The sequence below is a fragment of the Emydura macquarii genome, unplaced genomic scaffold (genome assembly GCF_026122565.2).
Source record: "Emydura macquarii macquarii isolate MOO-44397 ecotype Brisbane River unplaced genomic scaffold, CSIRO-AGI_Emac_v2 contig_1390, whole genome shotgun sequence".
In the NCBI taxonomy this organism is placed as follows: Eukaryota; Metazoa; Chordata; order Testudines; family Chelidae; genus Emydura; species Emydura macquarii.
The window spans coordinates 17,200,785-17,218,541 of NW_027131527.1; the positions used below are offsets into that span (position 1 = coordinate 17,200,785).

The 17,757-nt window shown below is 35.7% G+C and overlaps 1 protein-coding gene across 1 annotated transcript in view; it reads left to right on the forward strand.

Moving 5' to 3' along the window:
- PCDH15 (protocadherin related 15) overlaps positions 1-17,757 on the forward strand; it is a 714,631-nt gene that overhangs the window by 85,327 nt on the left and 611,547 nt on the right. Inside the window, exon 3 of the mRNA XM_067552760.1 lies at positions 7,061-7,179. Within this exon, the coding sequence (XP_067408861.1) occupies positions 7,089-7,179 (91 nt within the window). The 5' untranslated portion in view covers positions 7,061-7,088. The remainder of the gene's footprint in view (positions 1-7,060; positions 7,180-17,757) is intronic.

Here is a 17,757-nt window from a genome sequence, read left to right on the forward strand (position 1 = left end):
AAAGTATATGTTATGATCCTTGAATCCATTCTGGTTGGTTGCATAAATAAATACTTTATATGTAAATGGGTATTTAGACAGTTTTAAAAACCTGTATTATTTATTCAACCATGGCAGTTCCAAAGGAGCTATTATATTCTCTCATGTAAACAAATATTTTCCATTTAAAATATTTACATGTGAGTCTATTGAATAAATTCATATTTACCTATTTTGAATGCATTCATATTTCTTTGAAACATTCCAGTGACTACTTCGAAGCATTTTCATAATCTTTTGTAAAATATCTTCAAATTTGCTGCTACAGGGTAACTATCCATTTTAGGAAGGTATTAACAGATGGATGTGTTTATAAAATAAGACACAGTTTTAGTGTCTGGTCAATATTAATATTAGAGATGGATCCAAGTCTCACACAGCTGAATACAGCTCCCATGAAGTCAGTGGCAAAACTCTCACTGATTTAACTGGTGCAAAATTGCATCTGGATAGCATATCTACACTTCTCCAAACATTTTGGATTGTTGAGATTCAGTGTTTTGGTTCATTCTACTCCCTAACTGTAGATTAAATATTTACTTGGGGCCAGGAAAAGATTTGTTGTTTTAATTCAGTGGTTTTCAACCTGGGATCTGAAATTTGTCTAAGATTTCCAAGGGTGTCCACACTTCCACTGGAAATTTTTTGAGTCCACAAATGAAAAATGTTTTTCTGCTTTAGTTAATGTCCATTTCTAATTCCTGTTATTAATTTCACTATTCCATTTCACCCCAATTTGTATGGGGACTTGCATGGTGCCTTTTCTTTTCTTTTCTTTATTTATTTATTTTGTGGTGGGCTAGTGGGAGGAAACTAGTACTTAAAAGAATCTCGTCCAAATAAGGCAATAGCATTTCAATCCTAAAAAGAAAGGTATTTGTTTTATTGAAGCAGAAAGGAATAGTTTCTGCCTTTTTTAAGTCTGAGAAGTACATAAATAAATACTTTGAAATTCAAAAAAACAAATGAAAGTATCTATTCCAAGTTCAACATAAATCAAAATTTAAAGCTACTAGACCAATTTTTTTCCCTGGTAAAAAATCTGTTGAATTCAACAAAACTACACACTGGATGAATCTGGCTGATGATCTTTTTCACCTGTTTTAGGCCAAATCCTGCAAAGGGATTTCTCATGTGATTAAAGTTTAGGACTTGTGTAAGTATCTGCATGAATTGAGACTTTGGGATTTTACGTGCACAGTGCTGTTGGTTTCTGATACATCTGCAAATTGACAATTTTTTTAAACCAGTGAAATTTAAGAGAACAGTTACAATTTAAATTTTTACTAATAATTTTTACGAAGGTTGTTTTTTTTTTTTTTTAATTTATTGTAATTAAAATGTTTGGAAACTAGGTAAGCACTGTGAGATCCTAAGATTAGTAGCATCTGAATCATCAGTCCAATTTCAAGTCAGTGGCTTTAGTACATTGTATTATATATAATTGACTAGAAAGGATTTAGTAGATTCCTAAGCCCAGAGGGGACCATTGTGATCATTTCCATAGTTTGAGTCCTATTTCCACACAGAGAACAGCACTACCACTGACTTTATTATTAAATTAATTTTCTTTTTAACCAGATTGTAACTCCTTTGGAGCAAATGGCAAAATTGCTATTAATTTGTCTCACTCCAGTTTTGGCCTATCAGCTATAAATGAGTTTGGATATTTCAAATACTATATGATACTGTAGGATGTAAAAGTAAAATTGTATTGAAGTTGCTTAGATGTCAGCACTTTATTTTATGTCATTTGGAATTTCTTGTCTTACTTTCTTGTTGTCCTAAATTTTGCCGGCTGCTTCGGATAAAAATGTCTGCTATATTTACATTTGGTGTTTAGTTGACTAGTAGCTATACTACAAAACTGAAATGGGACAAAGAGCCATGTTTGTTCCCTGTTGTATAATCTATAGTTTCTTTCAATCTGTTTGTAAATGTCTTAAATGATAGGCCTTCCACTGCTTCTTTTGAGCCTGTTATAAACTACTTTGTTATTTTCCCCCTAAATGTTACATACTCTTATATATCACACTCCAAGGAATACTGATCATTGGAAATTTCCTGATATTGAGCCCGCATTTTTCCTCTCTTAATTTCATCCTATTACTCCTAGTTAACATCTACGTTCTCAGCTATATAATTCTCCATCTTGTATGTTACTCTTTGAACTCCCTCTTTATTGGTATCTTTCTGTAAAGGTACCATACTACGTAGAAATATTATACTTCTCTACTCCAGTAATCATATTAGTCTTTTTTTTTTTTTTATTCCTTATTACATTGCAGATTAGAGCTTGAGCCTGTAACTCTTACTCATGTGAGTAATCAAGCCTCAAGTGTCTGACAAGTGGTCTGCAGACTTACTTGCACTTGTTCGTGAACTCTTTTGGCATCTGTAGATTCTATTTACATTCCGTTTGGTAAGGATGCCTGTGTTCGCTAAATTTCTGATTCCAGCTTCTATTACAGTGGCTCCTGGTATTACTGAATGAAAGGCTCAATCTTTTATTTTGCTCTATTCACAGTTTCATCCAAAGACACTTATTCTTAGAATAATTCCATTTCCATCCTTATGGTTTACTTGACATTTCATGTGAATTAAAAATAAATCTGCCAAGATGTCTGAGTCCTAAAATCTTTTTGGAGTATCCCACCACATTAGATGTCAGTTGAGGTCTCAATAACTATCTTTCATAAATTAAGCATTTAGGTTGGGGAACTGGTCATTTTTTAGTATAAAATCATTGGGGGGTAATGTATATGCTTGTTCCTCTTCAGAACTATCATAAATAAGTACGCTTTTCTTTGTATGCATGTTCTCTCACTGACTTAATGAATAATCTAATTAAATATTTTAAAATTAACTCATTCTGGACAGTTTGCTGAAGATCTGTCATCATAGGTAGCTTGCCTAGCATTTCTGAATTATAAAAACTTGAAAGCACCTGACAACTAGTTATACCTAAAGTAATTTTATTAGGATTACAACTTTATTTTATTAGTGTTCTAGAAGACTGGGAAATCTGTAAGTCATTTAGGATTCCTTGCTCCTTCATTGGAAAGATCTGTGAATTAATTCATTTTAAGATTCTCACATCTTCAAAAGCCAGCTAAGGATGCTGGGTGATTATATCAAATTAATCTGATATCAATAAATCAGACTGTGAAGTGGCTATGCCTTATTTAGTTATAGCATTTGTTTAAAAATAACCAGTTAAGGAAAAAATCATGATCATACATTTATTTACTTACTTGAAGAGTTGTATTTTAAACCACAAGTCACTTTCAAGTAACTTCATATTGGCTGAAGCTTGTAAACAGGCAATTTAACCAAACGTAGAACTTCAATAAACTTTAGGAGGTAACCAGAACAACCCATTTCTGAGTTACTGAAAGAGAAATAACATTGTTACACTAGGAAATCTCCTCACTCTGGTCTTCAGTAGAAGATCTGTTTTTCTGTTAAGGAGTCTCATGCTCCTGCTCTACATTGGAGAAAATTCCATTGGCTCTAAGAGCTTCCTCTTCATCACTCTGTTGAAAGCTAATTTGGCCTACCCTGCAGAAATAGCAAGGAGTTTAGAGATTTAAATACACAATTTCCCATGAATGTGTGGACCTCTACATACCTCCACAGTCTCCAAAATGCTCCCCATCCTCCTATGCTCTCTAAGATATTACAATGCAGGCTTCAACAAACTCAGCCATTCCTTTGGAGAAGAAATTATTGCTGGTTCATTCAACAATAATTTCTGCACAGATTTCCAATTAAATCTTCTCTGTCTCCTCTATTCTATCTGTGGAGGTCTGAGGCAAGACCTAGACAGCATACGAGGAGTTAAGCCAGTTCCTGTCACATGATGTATTGGGGATGAGGGAAATGGCTGTGGCAGCATCCTAGAGAGAGGAAGCTAAGGAGTTAGAATGGTCTCTGGAAGTCGGGAGACACTGTTCTGAGTGGTTTGTTTTTGTTTGTTTAGGAATCAGTAAAATAAAGCCCCAAAGAAAAGGACTGAAACTGCTTCTGGTAGGAGCATTATTCATCTTCCTCTGCCCGAGGATGCCCACTGTCGTATATACCCTTACCACACAAAAGGGCTTCTCTGGTTTCTTGGAACTGAAATTCTCCCCACCAGCATCAGTTTGACTCCTAACCTGGTCCATTTTTCCATTCTGTACAGCACATAACAGAGGACACCATGTACTCAGTGTGACTTTGCTAGGATATCTGTTCAAGGGAGAGATTATAATTTGAATAAAAGCAAGAAATCAGAAAAGCCCTGTTTGAGATTAAAAGAAACAAAAGGAGTGGAATAGGGAATTTTGTGGGGAGGGAGAAGGAAAAAAAGCTTGAGAGAAAAATTGAAAATATCTATCTTCTGTAGCTGTTTGTAAATGGTGAATAAAGTCCAACGGGAGCTCGAATGCCTGACTACATCTGTACAGTTGTTGAGGAGAAAAAAATTTAAAAAGTGAACTCTGTTTATTGTGTAAGGAACTTTAATATATCAGTTTCTCATTTGACTTTGACCATGAGATAAGATTAATATATGTGACTTTAATTATTTTAAAACAAACAAACAAAAAAAAATCCCCTCTTCAGTACTTAGCAGGATATGAATTTCTGGACTCACTTTCTCAGATTTTAATCTTTACTTTCATGTTGCTCTTCCCTGAATCATTCATGCTTATTTGCTTCAATGTCCTTTGTTGGCATGTTATGTCACATGTCTATTTCCTTAATGTTGTTTAAATTATCTAGCCAATTGAAATAACTAGAATTTATCTGAATCTGAGAAAAGTATAAACTGGTAAAACAAGAATAAAACCAAATCTTATAGATATGCTTACCACTTCCAATACTTAACAGAAATGTCATTTATGTGCTTTAAAGGAAACCTGCTGTCTCTTGGTTGCAATAAAGGTAACGATCTGAGTGATTTAGAAGGAAGCTTTAATGTCCTAATTTGACACTATTCTTTGTGATGTAAATATACACCTAAAATGAAACTATAGAGATTCAGAGATAGGAAAAGTTCAATTTCTCGAAGGAAAATGATAGCAGTGACTAATAATTTTACGTTGATGACAGATCAGATTGTTTTGATGCTAAAGGCTGTTAAGTGTGTGTGTGTGGGGGTGGGGAATTGGTTGACTCTGAAATGAATGAAATTATAGCTTGTATGACCATAATACAAAAACACTGGCAGAAAGTGATAAGGAAATCCAGTAGGTTGAGTGCTTTCCTTGAGTAAAATGACAGCATTATACTCTTTTTAGACAACAGTTTGTGTTTCACTATCCATGTCTCTCTTTCCTTTTCATGGATCTTATTGCTTCCATTTGGTATTTCATTGTTGTTATTCTGATGTTTTCATATCAAAATGTTGAGAATAATGTGGTTTTTACCCCTGAATTGGGAGGAATTTTTTTATCAGGGTAACAGAATAGATCATTGCATGCCTTTATAAATGCTATTCTATATAAACATTTGTTTGGTTCACTGGACCAGTTTCCAACTGGTGCCTTGTTCTATGGGTTTTGCCAATCCCAGATTTAATTAGAAGCCTGAGACCTTGTCTACACTTACCTGCAAGATTCCGCGGCAGTCGACAGGAGTTACGCAAAGTATGCAAAAAACAGCGTTCCTATCGACGCAGCGCTATGCTACTTGTGTAATTGGTTTTAGTACATCGATTTCTGGATCAACTGAGCGGGTCTTCACTGACCACTCAGTAGATCCAGAGAAATCGATCTGATGGCAGTGAATTTGCCGCCATCAGTGTAGTCGTAGCCTGAGTGTGATCAGTGGGACTAACCACTATGGGACATCCCCCAGCTAAACCCAGCAGTTGGGCAGCAGCTTCAAGGCTGGCACATCTATTTTATACAATTACTTTTCAGAAAAACAGTGCACTTTAATGGTGAAGCTGATGGAAGGAGACTAATATAATTCTTTGATTGATACCATTGTTGGGTGAGAAACAGGATCCACTCCAATCTAGACTTAAACAATTTTTTTTAGCTTTTATGATGTACATTTTAAGACTGCAATTATTACATATGAATTACATAAATGTACAAAAATAGACAAGTCAAGAAAAGTAAATGATCAAGTTGCTTTCCTTGGGGACATGGTAACTCTTTTCAAACCTCTGGTTTCTTCTGTGCTTGGCTAGTCTTCCCCTGTATTTTCTCTGCTCTCTTATGGTTAATTTTTTAATTTTCCTTTTCTAACTTTGCACAGACACAGTTTACAAAGCTACTTCATTTATCTTTCTTTATATATATTACATTCTAACCCCCTAATTAAAACATTCTCATGCATACATTACAATAATTAACCTAAATTAATACATTTTTGAATATTCTGCTGATAATTACTTTTATTAGTTTCCCAACACATCTATTTTATGGTCCAACTCCCAGTGGCTTCCTCCAGATGGGTTTATTTTACAGTAGTTATTCATTTCACTGGTCTAGTTTGTGTTCTTGGGTTTTTACTTGTTAACTTGTCTTGTTGAAGGAAGAAGGGGTGTACACCTGATTTACTGCAAAGCCAACAGTTCCCTCTTGACTTTTGCTTTTACCTTTGTTACTTGTTAGGCCAAATATTTTACAAATAAGACACACAAACCAGTTTTCTGATTTACAAACTTTTGCAGCAAAATCCAAAGTGCTATATTAGCAAAAACATACAAAAAGCAAACATGGTTATATTCTCTATCATGTTATATATATATTAATTTCTCTAACATTATTTAGTATATTTTTGACTAATACAAATCATTACACATTTCTCAAACACTCTGATGTAGAAACAACAATGACAAAAACAAAATAAAATTATCCTGTTATCGAGATTGGACATGCTTTTTGATAGATACAGATCATTTAGTAATATTGCTTAGTGATCCATAGTACAAGTGACTAACCGTGAAGTCATTAGTAACCTCTGTGCATTGACAGCTGCATTTAGCTTAGCTGATTAATGAACACATCAAATCTTTCTGTTTCAGATCTGCCTCAAGTGAAGTTCAACAGAAAATGTTACAGCAGTTTTGTCTCTGGAAATGGTTAGCTGTAGGAATTGCAATTGCTACTGTCTTCAAAGATTGTTTGGCCCAGAATGATGATGGTAAGCATGTTTTTAGTCTACATTTTGCCTAAAGATATTACGGCATATGGGGGAAAAGAGTTTACCCAAATGTTTTATTTTGTTTTGTTTTTTTAATGGAAAGAGGTATTAACATATACTGCTTTCAGAATATAAGTTATAAATGAAAGAATAACGGTAGATGGACCTTGTGTGCTTAGCTGTCACAACTGCATCCACTAGGGATCCATTACAGAGAATGTATGGAGCTTGTGGAGTCCAACCAAAATCAAGAAAAACATAAGTAAAATTAAAAACATAGTTTAAATATACACTTAATTCTAGCATTGAGATCTGAACATGTTTTAATTATTATATGCTTGAACATATGCTCCTCAGCACACTTTATTTAGAAATATACCAGTTACAGCACCAAAATGATAACTTTAAAAGAGACAAAAATTATTCTGCAGCTATATTGACATATATCTCAACCAGCCAAAACTTGAGTGCAGGTAAAAGATCCAAAATGAGGAACTCAAGACAAATAGTAATGCAGGAATTGTAAAATGATGTAACATAATAATAAACCGTATTAATTCCTGGGGTAACTTCATTTAATTTAATGGAGATGTGCTAGGGATACATTTGGCTCAATATCTGTAATCAATCTGCGAATGTACATAATATCTGTTTCTTAAACCAACATTTTAAATGTAATTAACATAAAAAGAAGAGATAAATGTCTGTTTCTGTGGGATGGGTCAACTGAGAGTAAAAAAAAAAAATGAAGAACAATTAAGAAGCACATATATAGATGCAGCATGTCTTTCTTTAATGAAACTATTACATTTGGTATAGGATGCTTGTAATAGTATATTCATGTTAGTGATTGTTTATTAGGTTTCCTTTTTTTTTAATTTAGAAAACTGTATGTTGGTAGGAAGTTGTATATTTTTAAGAATTAGAGCAGTGTCTCTTTTGCTATGGGCATCTCACCAGTACACTGTATTTTGTTTAAATCATGACTGGTGTGGAGAAATTAAAGAAGGAATGTTATTTACTCCTTCTCATAATGCAAGAACTATGGGTCACCAAATGAAATGAATAGATTTAAAATGAACAAAAGGAAGTATTTCTTCACACAATGCACAATCAACCTGTAGAACTCTGCCAGAGGATGATGTGAAGGCCAAGACTATAACAGGTTCTAAAAGAACTAGATAACTTTATGGAGGATAGGTCCATCAGTAGTTATTGGCAAGGATGGCAGGGATGCAAAACCATGCTCTGAAGTGTCCCTAGTCTCTGTTTGCCAGAACCTGGGAATGGGCAACAGGGGATGGATCATTTGATGTTTACCTGTTCTGTCCATTCCCTCTGAAGCACCTGGCATTGGCCACTGTTGGAAGACAGGAGACTAGGCTAGATGGACCACTGGTCTGAGCCTGTATGGCCGTTTTATGTTTTTTCCTTTTATGTAGAAATTGGGTGCTTTCCAAAAGACCTATTTTTTTTTATTTCAACCTGTCCTAACAATAATTTCAGCTATGAATGTTTTCTTTCTTCTAGTTTTATATGATATCCATGGTATGTAAGCAAATTAATTTATTTTTCCTATTCCTTTCTTGTGTAACCTCACTATGATTTTCACCATCAATACCTTTTATCTAGTTGCTCTCAGAAGCAATGAAGAATATGAATTGCTCCTGTGCTTTACTTGGCTTAGCTGACTTGGTGACACTTAGATAAATTTTTACTTTTATCCTATGTACTAGGATGATTATTTTATTATAGTAGTGCCTAAAGGCTTCAGTCATGACTGAGGTATTGTACAAATACACAATAAAAGACAGTCCCTGCCTTAAAGATCTTGCAATATATTTAATACAAGACATAATAAGTAGGTCTTACAATCTGAAGGAACCGGTGAGGGAGGATGATGGAAATAGTAATAAGAATATGCACTTACATAGGCCAGATTTATACGCAACTAAAGTTAAAAAATACAATATAAATTAAATATTGGACACCCCTATTGGCCATCTGACTATCCATTATTAGTTGGCATTTTCTGATAGTCAGAATTGTACAAGTGAATCTTGAGGAGAGATTTGAAAGACTGTGTTCCATGCGTAAAGGAGCAGCATGGAAGAAAATATGAGGGTATTCATAATAGGGGCAAATAGAAAATAGAAGATGGTCTCACTGATGGAGTAAGGGAGGGATCACACGATAAATGTATTAAACAAATGGGGGGGGGGGAGTAAATTGTGAAGGGCCAGCAGACAAACGCATTCATTTGATGTGGTGGAGAAGGGGGAACCATCTCCAAGGTGAGGGTAACATGATCAGAAGGATGATCTTAGTAGCAGCTTTTGATTGGCCCTGAGGGAGCCAGTTGGATGTCCAGAAAGGCCAAAAGGAAAAGGCTGGGAGGTTATAAGGATACAGGAATCATAGAATGCTCATATTGTGAAGGAAAGGAACTTAATAAGCATGAGGGGCTAAGGGCTGAAGAAGGTGGTGAGAGGGTGAGGGCAAGGTAGGTGATGAGGAAGAAGGAGATGGCATTGCTTGGCCAGGTGGAAGAGCAATAGGAAAACAGATGAGGAACCTCATTGTTTTTGAAAGTATAAAAGGAGGCAAGAGCGGGATGACAGAAGAATGTGTAAGGAGGGGAGAAAGAATGTCATGCTAAATATTCTCTTGGAAAAAAATTTATGAGAACACGGAACTGCTTTTAAGCAGCTGGAGTTGCAATATGGGATTCAATAATGGTGGAGAAGAAGTGCTGTTTGAGCAGGAAGATGGTAGTATTGAAGGATGAGAGTCTGTATGGTCAAGGCATTTTCTCCAAATGCACTCAGCAGTACAGGAGTAAAGAGAAGCTGAGCAAGAATTGGAGGTTGATAGAATGGACTTTATGGTTGGAGAATGTGGAAGAATAAAGGAAACCAGGGTGATGGAGAAGAGAGTATAGTGTAGTGAAATGACAACTGAGATATAGAGAAGAGTGTGTAACTTTTTACTGTAATCTAGTGTTATAACCCTTGTTGGCTTTGTGAATAAATAGTAACATAATCTGTATATTAGAAAGAGACCTGCTAATGAGAAAAGATGTTACTCAAATACAGTAGAATTCAATTTAATCCTCATATTGTAAACATTATTTTGGTTAAACTTAAGTCCTTGTCATTTCAAAGATTGTGATTGTTTGTAGCCATTTATTCAGATAAATATGTGATGCCAAAGTAAATCATGAATAATTTGCTACTCTGATGCCACTAAAAATAAATTGTTTTGATTATAGCGTGACTGGGACTTAAAAACATTTAATATCATGAATCAATTTAGGGAATATGAAGTGGAAATCTTCATTTTTAATGTGTAAATTTAGATAGAGTAGAACCTCAGAGTTATGAACACCTTGGGAGTGGTGGTGGTGGTTTGTAACTCTGAACAAAATGTTATGGTTGTTCTTTCAAATGTTTACAACTGAACATTGATTTAATACAGCTTTGAAACTTTATCATGCAGAAGAAAAATTCTGTTTTCCCTTTTATTTTTTTAGTAGTTTGTTTCACAAAGTACTGTGTTTGCTTTTTTGTCTCTGCTGCTTGACTGCATCCTTCTGGTTCCAAATGAGGTGTGTGATTGACTGGTCAGTTTGTAACTCTGGTGTTCATAACTCTGAGGTTTTACTGTAGTAAATTTTACAGTTAATTTTCTTTGCTATCATATACCAAGATCATATTTTATGTCTAAACTTCCTCACCAAAAATGTTTTGAAATAATTATACAAGACAAGCTATTGTGGCTGCTTCAAGTATTTCTGTTTTGCAAAGCTTTTCTTTTCAATAAATATTCGTGTCTAATACACCTGTGAAGGAGACAGGGATGTTTCAAGTAATTGAGTGCCAAGTAATGTTATCCCAAAATTACTACATTAATAGTGTAGAGGAACAAGAAATGGTAGGCCAAATCTTCATTGTCTTTTCATTCAGGGATGTGACTCGCACTACATTAGTCAAATGGGGTTCTTTACCACACCTGAGGGGATACCACAATTAAAGAAAAGCAAAATAATCACAATTATTAAATATTGTTAAATAATAGAATTAAAAACAAAAGAGAACATGGACAATAAAGAATGATTACGTTAGTTACAGTCTCCTCTGTATATCTCTGTGGAGAGTTTTCAGCAGAGATTATACTTCCTAAGAATAGGTCTTCTCTTGGAGAGGTTCCTAGTAATGCATCCTGCTTCAGTGTTTCAGAGAAAATTGAAAAAGTTTCTAGATGGGCAAAAGAAGTTTGTGAAGGATAGACGAGTCCTGCTTTTGGTTTATCATGGGTAACCTAAACAGTTTAAAAATGGGCAAATATCTGGGGACCATGGAACATAGCAGAGTGAACTCCTGAGTAATTTGGGGCAAGCCATCAACATCCACCCACATCTGCCACCAGGCACCTACCTTTCCCCTCCGCAGGCCAAAAGGCACACATTGTAAACTGTGTTTATGACAACTAGGGGCCCAGCAGCATCAACATGCTCCTCTTCGATCCACAAATCCAGTGGAAGAAAGACCCCTCCCAGCCAGGATGTCCACGGGTAAGGGCAGTGAGAGTGTGCTGACACTGCTCAAAAAGCTGGCTGCAGGTAGATTCATGGTTAAATTTAAAGTTACCCCTCTCTGAAGAGTTTTTGCTATTGAATCCTCCATGCAGCTACTGTCAGGTGGGATGTCAGAGGCCAACAACTGTATTTCTTCAATAAAAGATCAAATGCAGGGAATGGTTGCCCAAACTGAGAAACACCTCAGGGATATAAATTAATTAAAGCAAATTGGCTGCTCTGGAAAGCAGATCAAACAGAAACAATTGTAAGAGTCCCTGAGGGAGCAGATCAATGGAAACCTCTGGAATTTATCCCCGGACTTTTCATAGCAATTTTATATTCTATACTGAAAGAGCCCACAGATCTGTGGCCCAAAGGCCTATCCCTGGGGCTAAACCTACAGCCTGGATAATCAAATTTCTCAGGTTCAGAACCAAATCATTCATTCTACTCAAAGCAAGGGGGAAAAGATTGCTTTACTGTGGCAATGCCTCATCCAAAATAATGATTTGCAATATTTTGCAAGGAAGTTCTGGACCAGAAGGCAGCTTTTGTCAGGGCCAGGGCACTGGCAAAACAAACTAACCTAAGGTATTCTTTCATGTAAAGTTTGGAGAAGTGACCCATTCATTCCAAAAACTTCAGGAGGCAGAGAGCTTCATAAATAACAGCCTACTTTTGTTGTGTGGTGTTTCTGATTTCTCCATCTGCTCACAGTTTGACTTCACAACCATGCAGCTCTAACTAGCCCCCATTATGTTTCTCCCCTCCCCACTTTAGCCCCTGGTCGGGTGTGGTGAAGTTGGAATCCATATATAAGCTGTGTGTTTTCTACATGATGGTTAAGAATTATGAATCATAGTAGTTGTGATTGCTTTAATGAGATATTTGATACTGAGGGAGGAGAAACATAAATCTCCCACACTGGTGTACAACAATAAATCATCTCACTCTTCATATAACAAGCGTATTGGGCAGTTGTTATATGAAGATTTGCATTTAGAGAAAATATTAGCAAATATACATTTGAAAAGAAGCTAGTGCCATCTTCATGCATTTAAGAAATAAACAAAGGTTTTCTACAAAACATTTCCCAACTAGACATGTTTTTCTTAATGAAGATTTAAGAGAGCTGGTAAAAGAATGACTATCAATAGGAAAATTCTCTAGTATCTTTTGAGCAAGTTTACTAGAGTCTTTTTCTTGCATAGTGGGGCAGAAGGGTAAAAGAGAACTCGCTTTTATAGCATATTTTTATGACTTCTGATAAGGATCCTTAGTGTCACTCTCTTTAATCCTGAGCGAAGAACACATTTATATTCTTTTAAAGTTAGTAAAATATTTGTTCTAGAAAGGGTCCCAATTGTGTTCTCTTGAGATAATCTTATGTCTGTATCACACTGGTGTCTTGTTGTTTGAGAAGACAATCTCGTGGTGGTTTCCATTTGGCCCAAGGATTTTTAGATTTGCGATTTATTATAATTTATAATTACAAGTTGAAATGAAAACTTCTATTAAATATTTTATAAAAGGCATAAACAGCAATAACATATGATTAAATATATCTTTTTAAAAACATAACCTAAAAGGAAAATAGTTTAGAAAGTTAAAGACATTTAGAAATTATAAAAGCTGGATTTCACAGGCTGTATAAACACACTTGGGTGTAATAAACATGGCTTTATGGCCAAAGAGATGTTATCCTCCTTGACATTTTGGCTTGTCACTGGGTGACGAAGTGGAAACCTTTGGGAATGTCTTTAATTAGCCTGAACATCTTACTTAATAAAATAAGTAACCAAAAGTTATTATATTCTCCAAGCATCATGTATAAAAATAATTTTCTCTCTTAAATTCAGTAAATGTGCAGGCAAGTTTGTAAGGACATAACATTATAAGAAAAAAAATAATTTATTGATAACCATTTCACATCAATACTGAGTTTTATTCCTCCCCCCATCTTTTCTCAAATGTTCTGAAATGAGTAGTTTGGTTTATTCCAAAGTGGAAAGTCTGACCCTTGATAAACCAGTGGTATTTAGGCATATTTAGGAATTATTTCAGAAGTGCTAGCTATGTCATGAACTGAAGAATAAACCACTCATGTGAGCATTGTCTGGGGTGTTCTCAATAGGGAAAGTATATGCCTATCTATGATTGTTCATATTTCAGCCTCTTTCTACAGTGCAAGCTTCTAATATAGTCAAATTACTCATTATTTTATTGTTTCATAACACAATATAAGGGAATACAACTGAATGGAAACTATTAATATAACAATAATAGAGAACTGCAGAATTTGGTTATATTGACTACAGGATTGTGATGCATCACAATTGGAAAGTCAACTTTTGATACATCTTCCTCTTTTTGCTATATGGAATTACATGCCTCAGTATTGTAACCATTAAAACAAAACTTTATAGTACATATTGGACCAGATGAATAACAAGATGAAGCAGTGCATAATTTGTGATTACAACAGATGTCTTTTGAAATGCAGGATGTATACTGACTTCTAGCAAGTAAAGCCAAGAATAATATAGGCTTATTCTAGAAGCACAATCATAAATCCAATATGAGAAACAGGGACTGACTATATACATTGAGCCATATTATTTATAATTATGTACAGATAATCCATTTGCATAGTTTCTGTGATTGTGTATGCACTTTTGACAGTCAAACACCCATTTGCATACATACATTCCAAAAGTTTGCTCTTTTATTTTCTGCTCAAACATATTTTGGATATGTAATTTGTATTCAATAAATTAGAACAAAAAGCCCCAGGGGTACTTGGTGCCTGCTGATTTATTTGCTGCACTGGACCAGAAAAAAATGTACTTAAAAAATCATTGTGATAGTTGATTGACTTTTTCTCGGTTTTAGCCACTCTTTTTGCTCCTTTCTTAGTAGAACAGATACCATGTTAGCTCTATTTTCTGACAATCATAACTGAAATAAAAGAGTTGAAATAATAAGTCAGAAAACGATGATGAAATCCTGTCTACTCCTACTCCTGCCACTTCTGCTGCTCCACCCTAACAAATTCAAAGTCAAACTTTTCAGTCTTTAAAAAAACCCCTACAACTATGACTTCTTGTATTCCTAGCACACGTGACCAAAAGGATCACTTGAGTTGCCTGGCAATGTTTAATCTGATAAAGGAGATAATTTAAAGCCATCTGTATACACTATAATGCCAGATTAAATAGATCCAGGCAAAAATTGGGCATATAATAATAACCAATGTAATGATCTAAATATGTGAAGAATTCTGACCCTAAGAGCACCCCAGGCCAGTTGGCACACTCTTATCATGATATATATCCAGAAGGTGGCATGTAATATATCACTGGAAAATGAATAACTCACTGATAATTAATATCCTTGTGTGATGTACATACAGTAATCCCACAAGGGATTCTATAAATGTGCTGAAAATATGTTCTAAAAATGTATCTGGCTAGCAATCCTAAGCCACACCTGTTCCCAACAAAGGACAGTGGTTTCAACTGCTTGAATATGTATCTGATGTAAGTTAAGCAAGGTGTGAACAAAGAAAAAAAAAACATTTCCATGCAATGTAAACAAAGCCATTAATACAGAAAGTGGGAAAAGATGACATTTCTTAAAAATCTCAATGATACTCAGTTGAGACTGCACCCCCTGGAAGCCTTCCTGACTTTTGAAGCAGGGACAATGAACTTTTCGGATGATCTAAGGAGAGGTAAAAGCTGTTTTTGCACCCATCTCTTGAGGGATGAAAGGAGCCACAGCTCTTGAAATCACAGAACATTGGCTCCTTCAGCCAAGGGGGATAAAGTGAGAAACCTGCTTAGGCAAAGATTATAGCTTGCTAAAAATAAGTTTTTGTCTTATAAGCATATTTTTACTTTTGTGTACCCGTATAACTTTGTATCTTTATTCCTTTTATCTGATATCATTTAAACTATTACTTTTTGTTTCATAAGCTTCTTTTACTTTTACTATAAACTGGCACGGTGCTGTGATTGAAATAAGAGTGTTTTTCAAACCCCAGTTAAATTAATGAGCTGCTGTTTATTGTCTCTTTAAAGGAGCAGTGAACTTAATAACTTCTGTCCAGCTCTCTCCTGGAAAACCCACAGTAGTGCAAAGACAGTTTTGGATAAATTTGATACTAGTGCAGGTGCTGGGGTCACCTGACAAAAAGTGAATGGGCAGTGGAAGCCAGGGTGTGACCTGCATGCTTCTATGACGGCTGTTGGGGTTAGGACTGTTAGGCACAGCAGCATAGCATTTAAGGCACCCAGAGTTGCATGGCTAGCAGTGACACAACTCCTTACTAGTCTGGGGGTATGTCTATACTGATGACGGCAATGTCACCACCATCAGATCGATCTTTCTGGATTGATTGAACGGTCAGTGTAGACCTGCTCAATCGATCAGGAAGTCGACATTAGTAAACCACCCCTCAAGTGGCGTAGCACTGTGTCAACAGGAACACAGTTCCCATCGGCGCAGTGCAGTGAAGATGGCGTGCAGAAGGGAAGCACAGCAGTCGACATGAGTTACGCAAACTGCTCTGCGTAGCGTGCGTAACTCCTGTCGACTGCCACCGAATCTCCAGGTAAGTATAGACCAGGAGTCTGTTGACCATCAAACACCACAGTTATCATCTAGCGTCTGTGGAAGGAATAGGTATGAGTGGATGATTCAGATAACGTCTCTTTCACTGTCGATGAAGGACAGAAGAAAGGAAGACTGCTTAATGAAATAGGAAAGAGGTAACATATACAGTCAGTATTCCAAGTTTTGGGATTTGGTTTCTTCATTTGATAGCTCACCACTTTCTCAATTAGAAACAAGAAAGAGACAAATGATAGTAAAGCAATTTTTTAAATTAAAATTCCTTTTGCTCCCCATCTCATTGTGAAGGCAAAACAAATAAAAATCCCCACAAGCCCCAACAAACCAGTCTTTGCAGTTTTAATTAATGCATTCATTAGAATTAGCTCTTTTTCAAAACATTGAAGAAATAGAATTGTGTGGGAAACTGGGTTTGTGTATTTATAAAATGTTTTCTCTAAGTGTTGGGTTCTTTTGGGAGGTACTCACTTTTTCATATTTAATTGCTTTTTGTTTTACACTTTTTTCCCCAAGTGCGTATTAATGTTCATGGAAAGTTTGTCACATTTCAAATGGAGCCCTCTATCTATAGACTAGGTACAATAAAGACATTGGCAGTTCTAACTTCCTCACGCTGCCCTACCGGTATTCCTCATCTTTGACCTGGAGGAGGTGTACCTAGAGATGAAAGACTAGTTCGGTCTCCAAACTTTCAGTGATGTTAATGCCAATTGTGATATTGGATTTATTTAGATGTGAACACCTAGGGAATTTGTACTCTTTACACATGGGCCACTATAAAGCTTTTAGATAACTATTTTTGGTTAAACTCTCTGTGCCTAGGCCAAATATGATCTAGTGATTCAAAGGTAAAAGTATCCAACTATATGCTATGAACGATCTCTTAATGTTGTTATATTGAAACTGTAAGTGAAAATAAGCATCTGTATTGCTTACAAGCATATTTATTTAATACCACCATAAATCTACAAAGAGAGAACCTTTAGAATGTCAGTGATTGGCAGCAATTGCAGGTTCAGAATTATATTGATGTAGTTAGCAGTGGGGCAGGAGGAGGCGTTATAATTTGGCATCCCACCATAAAAGCAAATTAGGATAGCCGGAAAATGCCATCACAGCAACATGGGCTTCATAAAATATTGTTGTGTGGCTTTTGATGGGTGGGAATTTTTCTGAGGGAGGGCTGGTGTGTGTGTGTGTGTGTGTGTGTGTGGAATGAAGCTAGCTCTCCTACCTCTGATATATGTTAAACTGTACACAACTTGATTTGATTGTTAACCTGATTCTCCCCTTTCAGGGAGGTGGTGGAACTTGGCTTTTTCTCAAGCCATTTCCCTTACCTATACTACTTAAAATTAAAACAA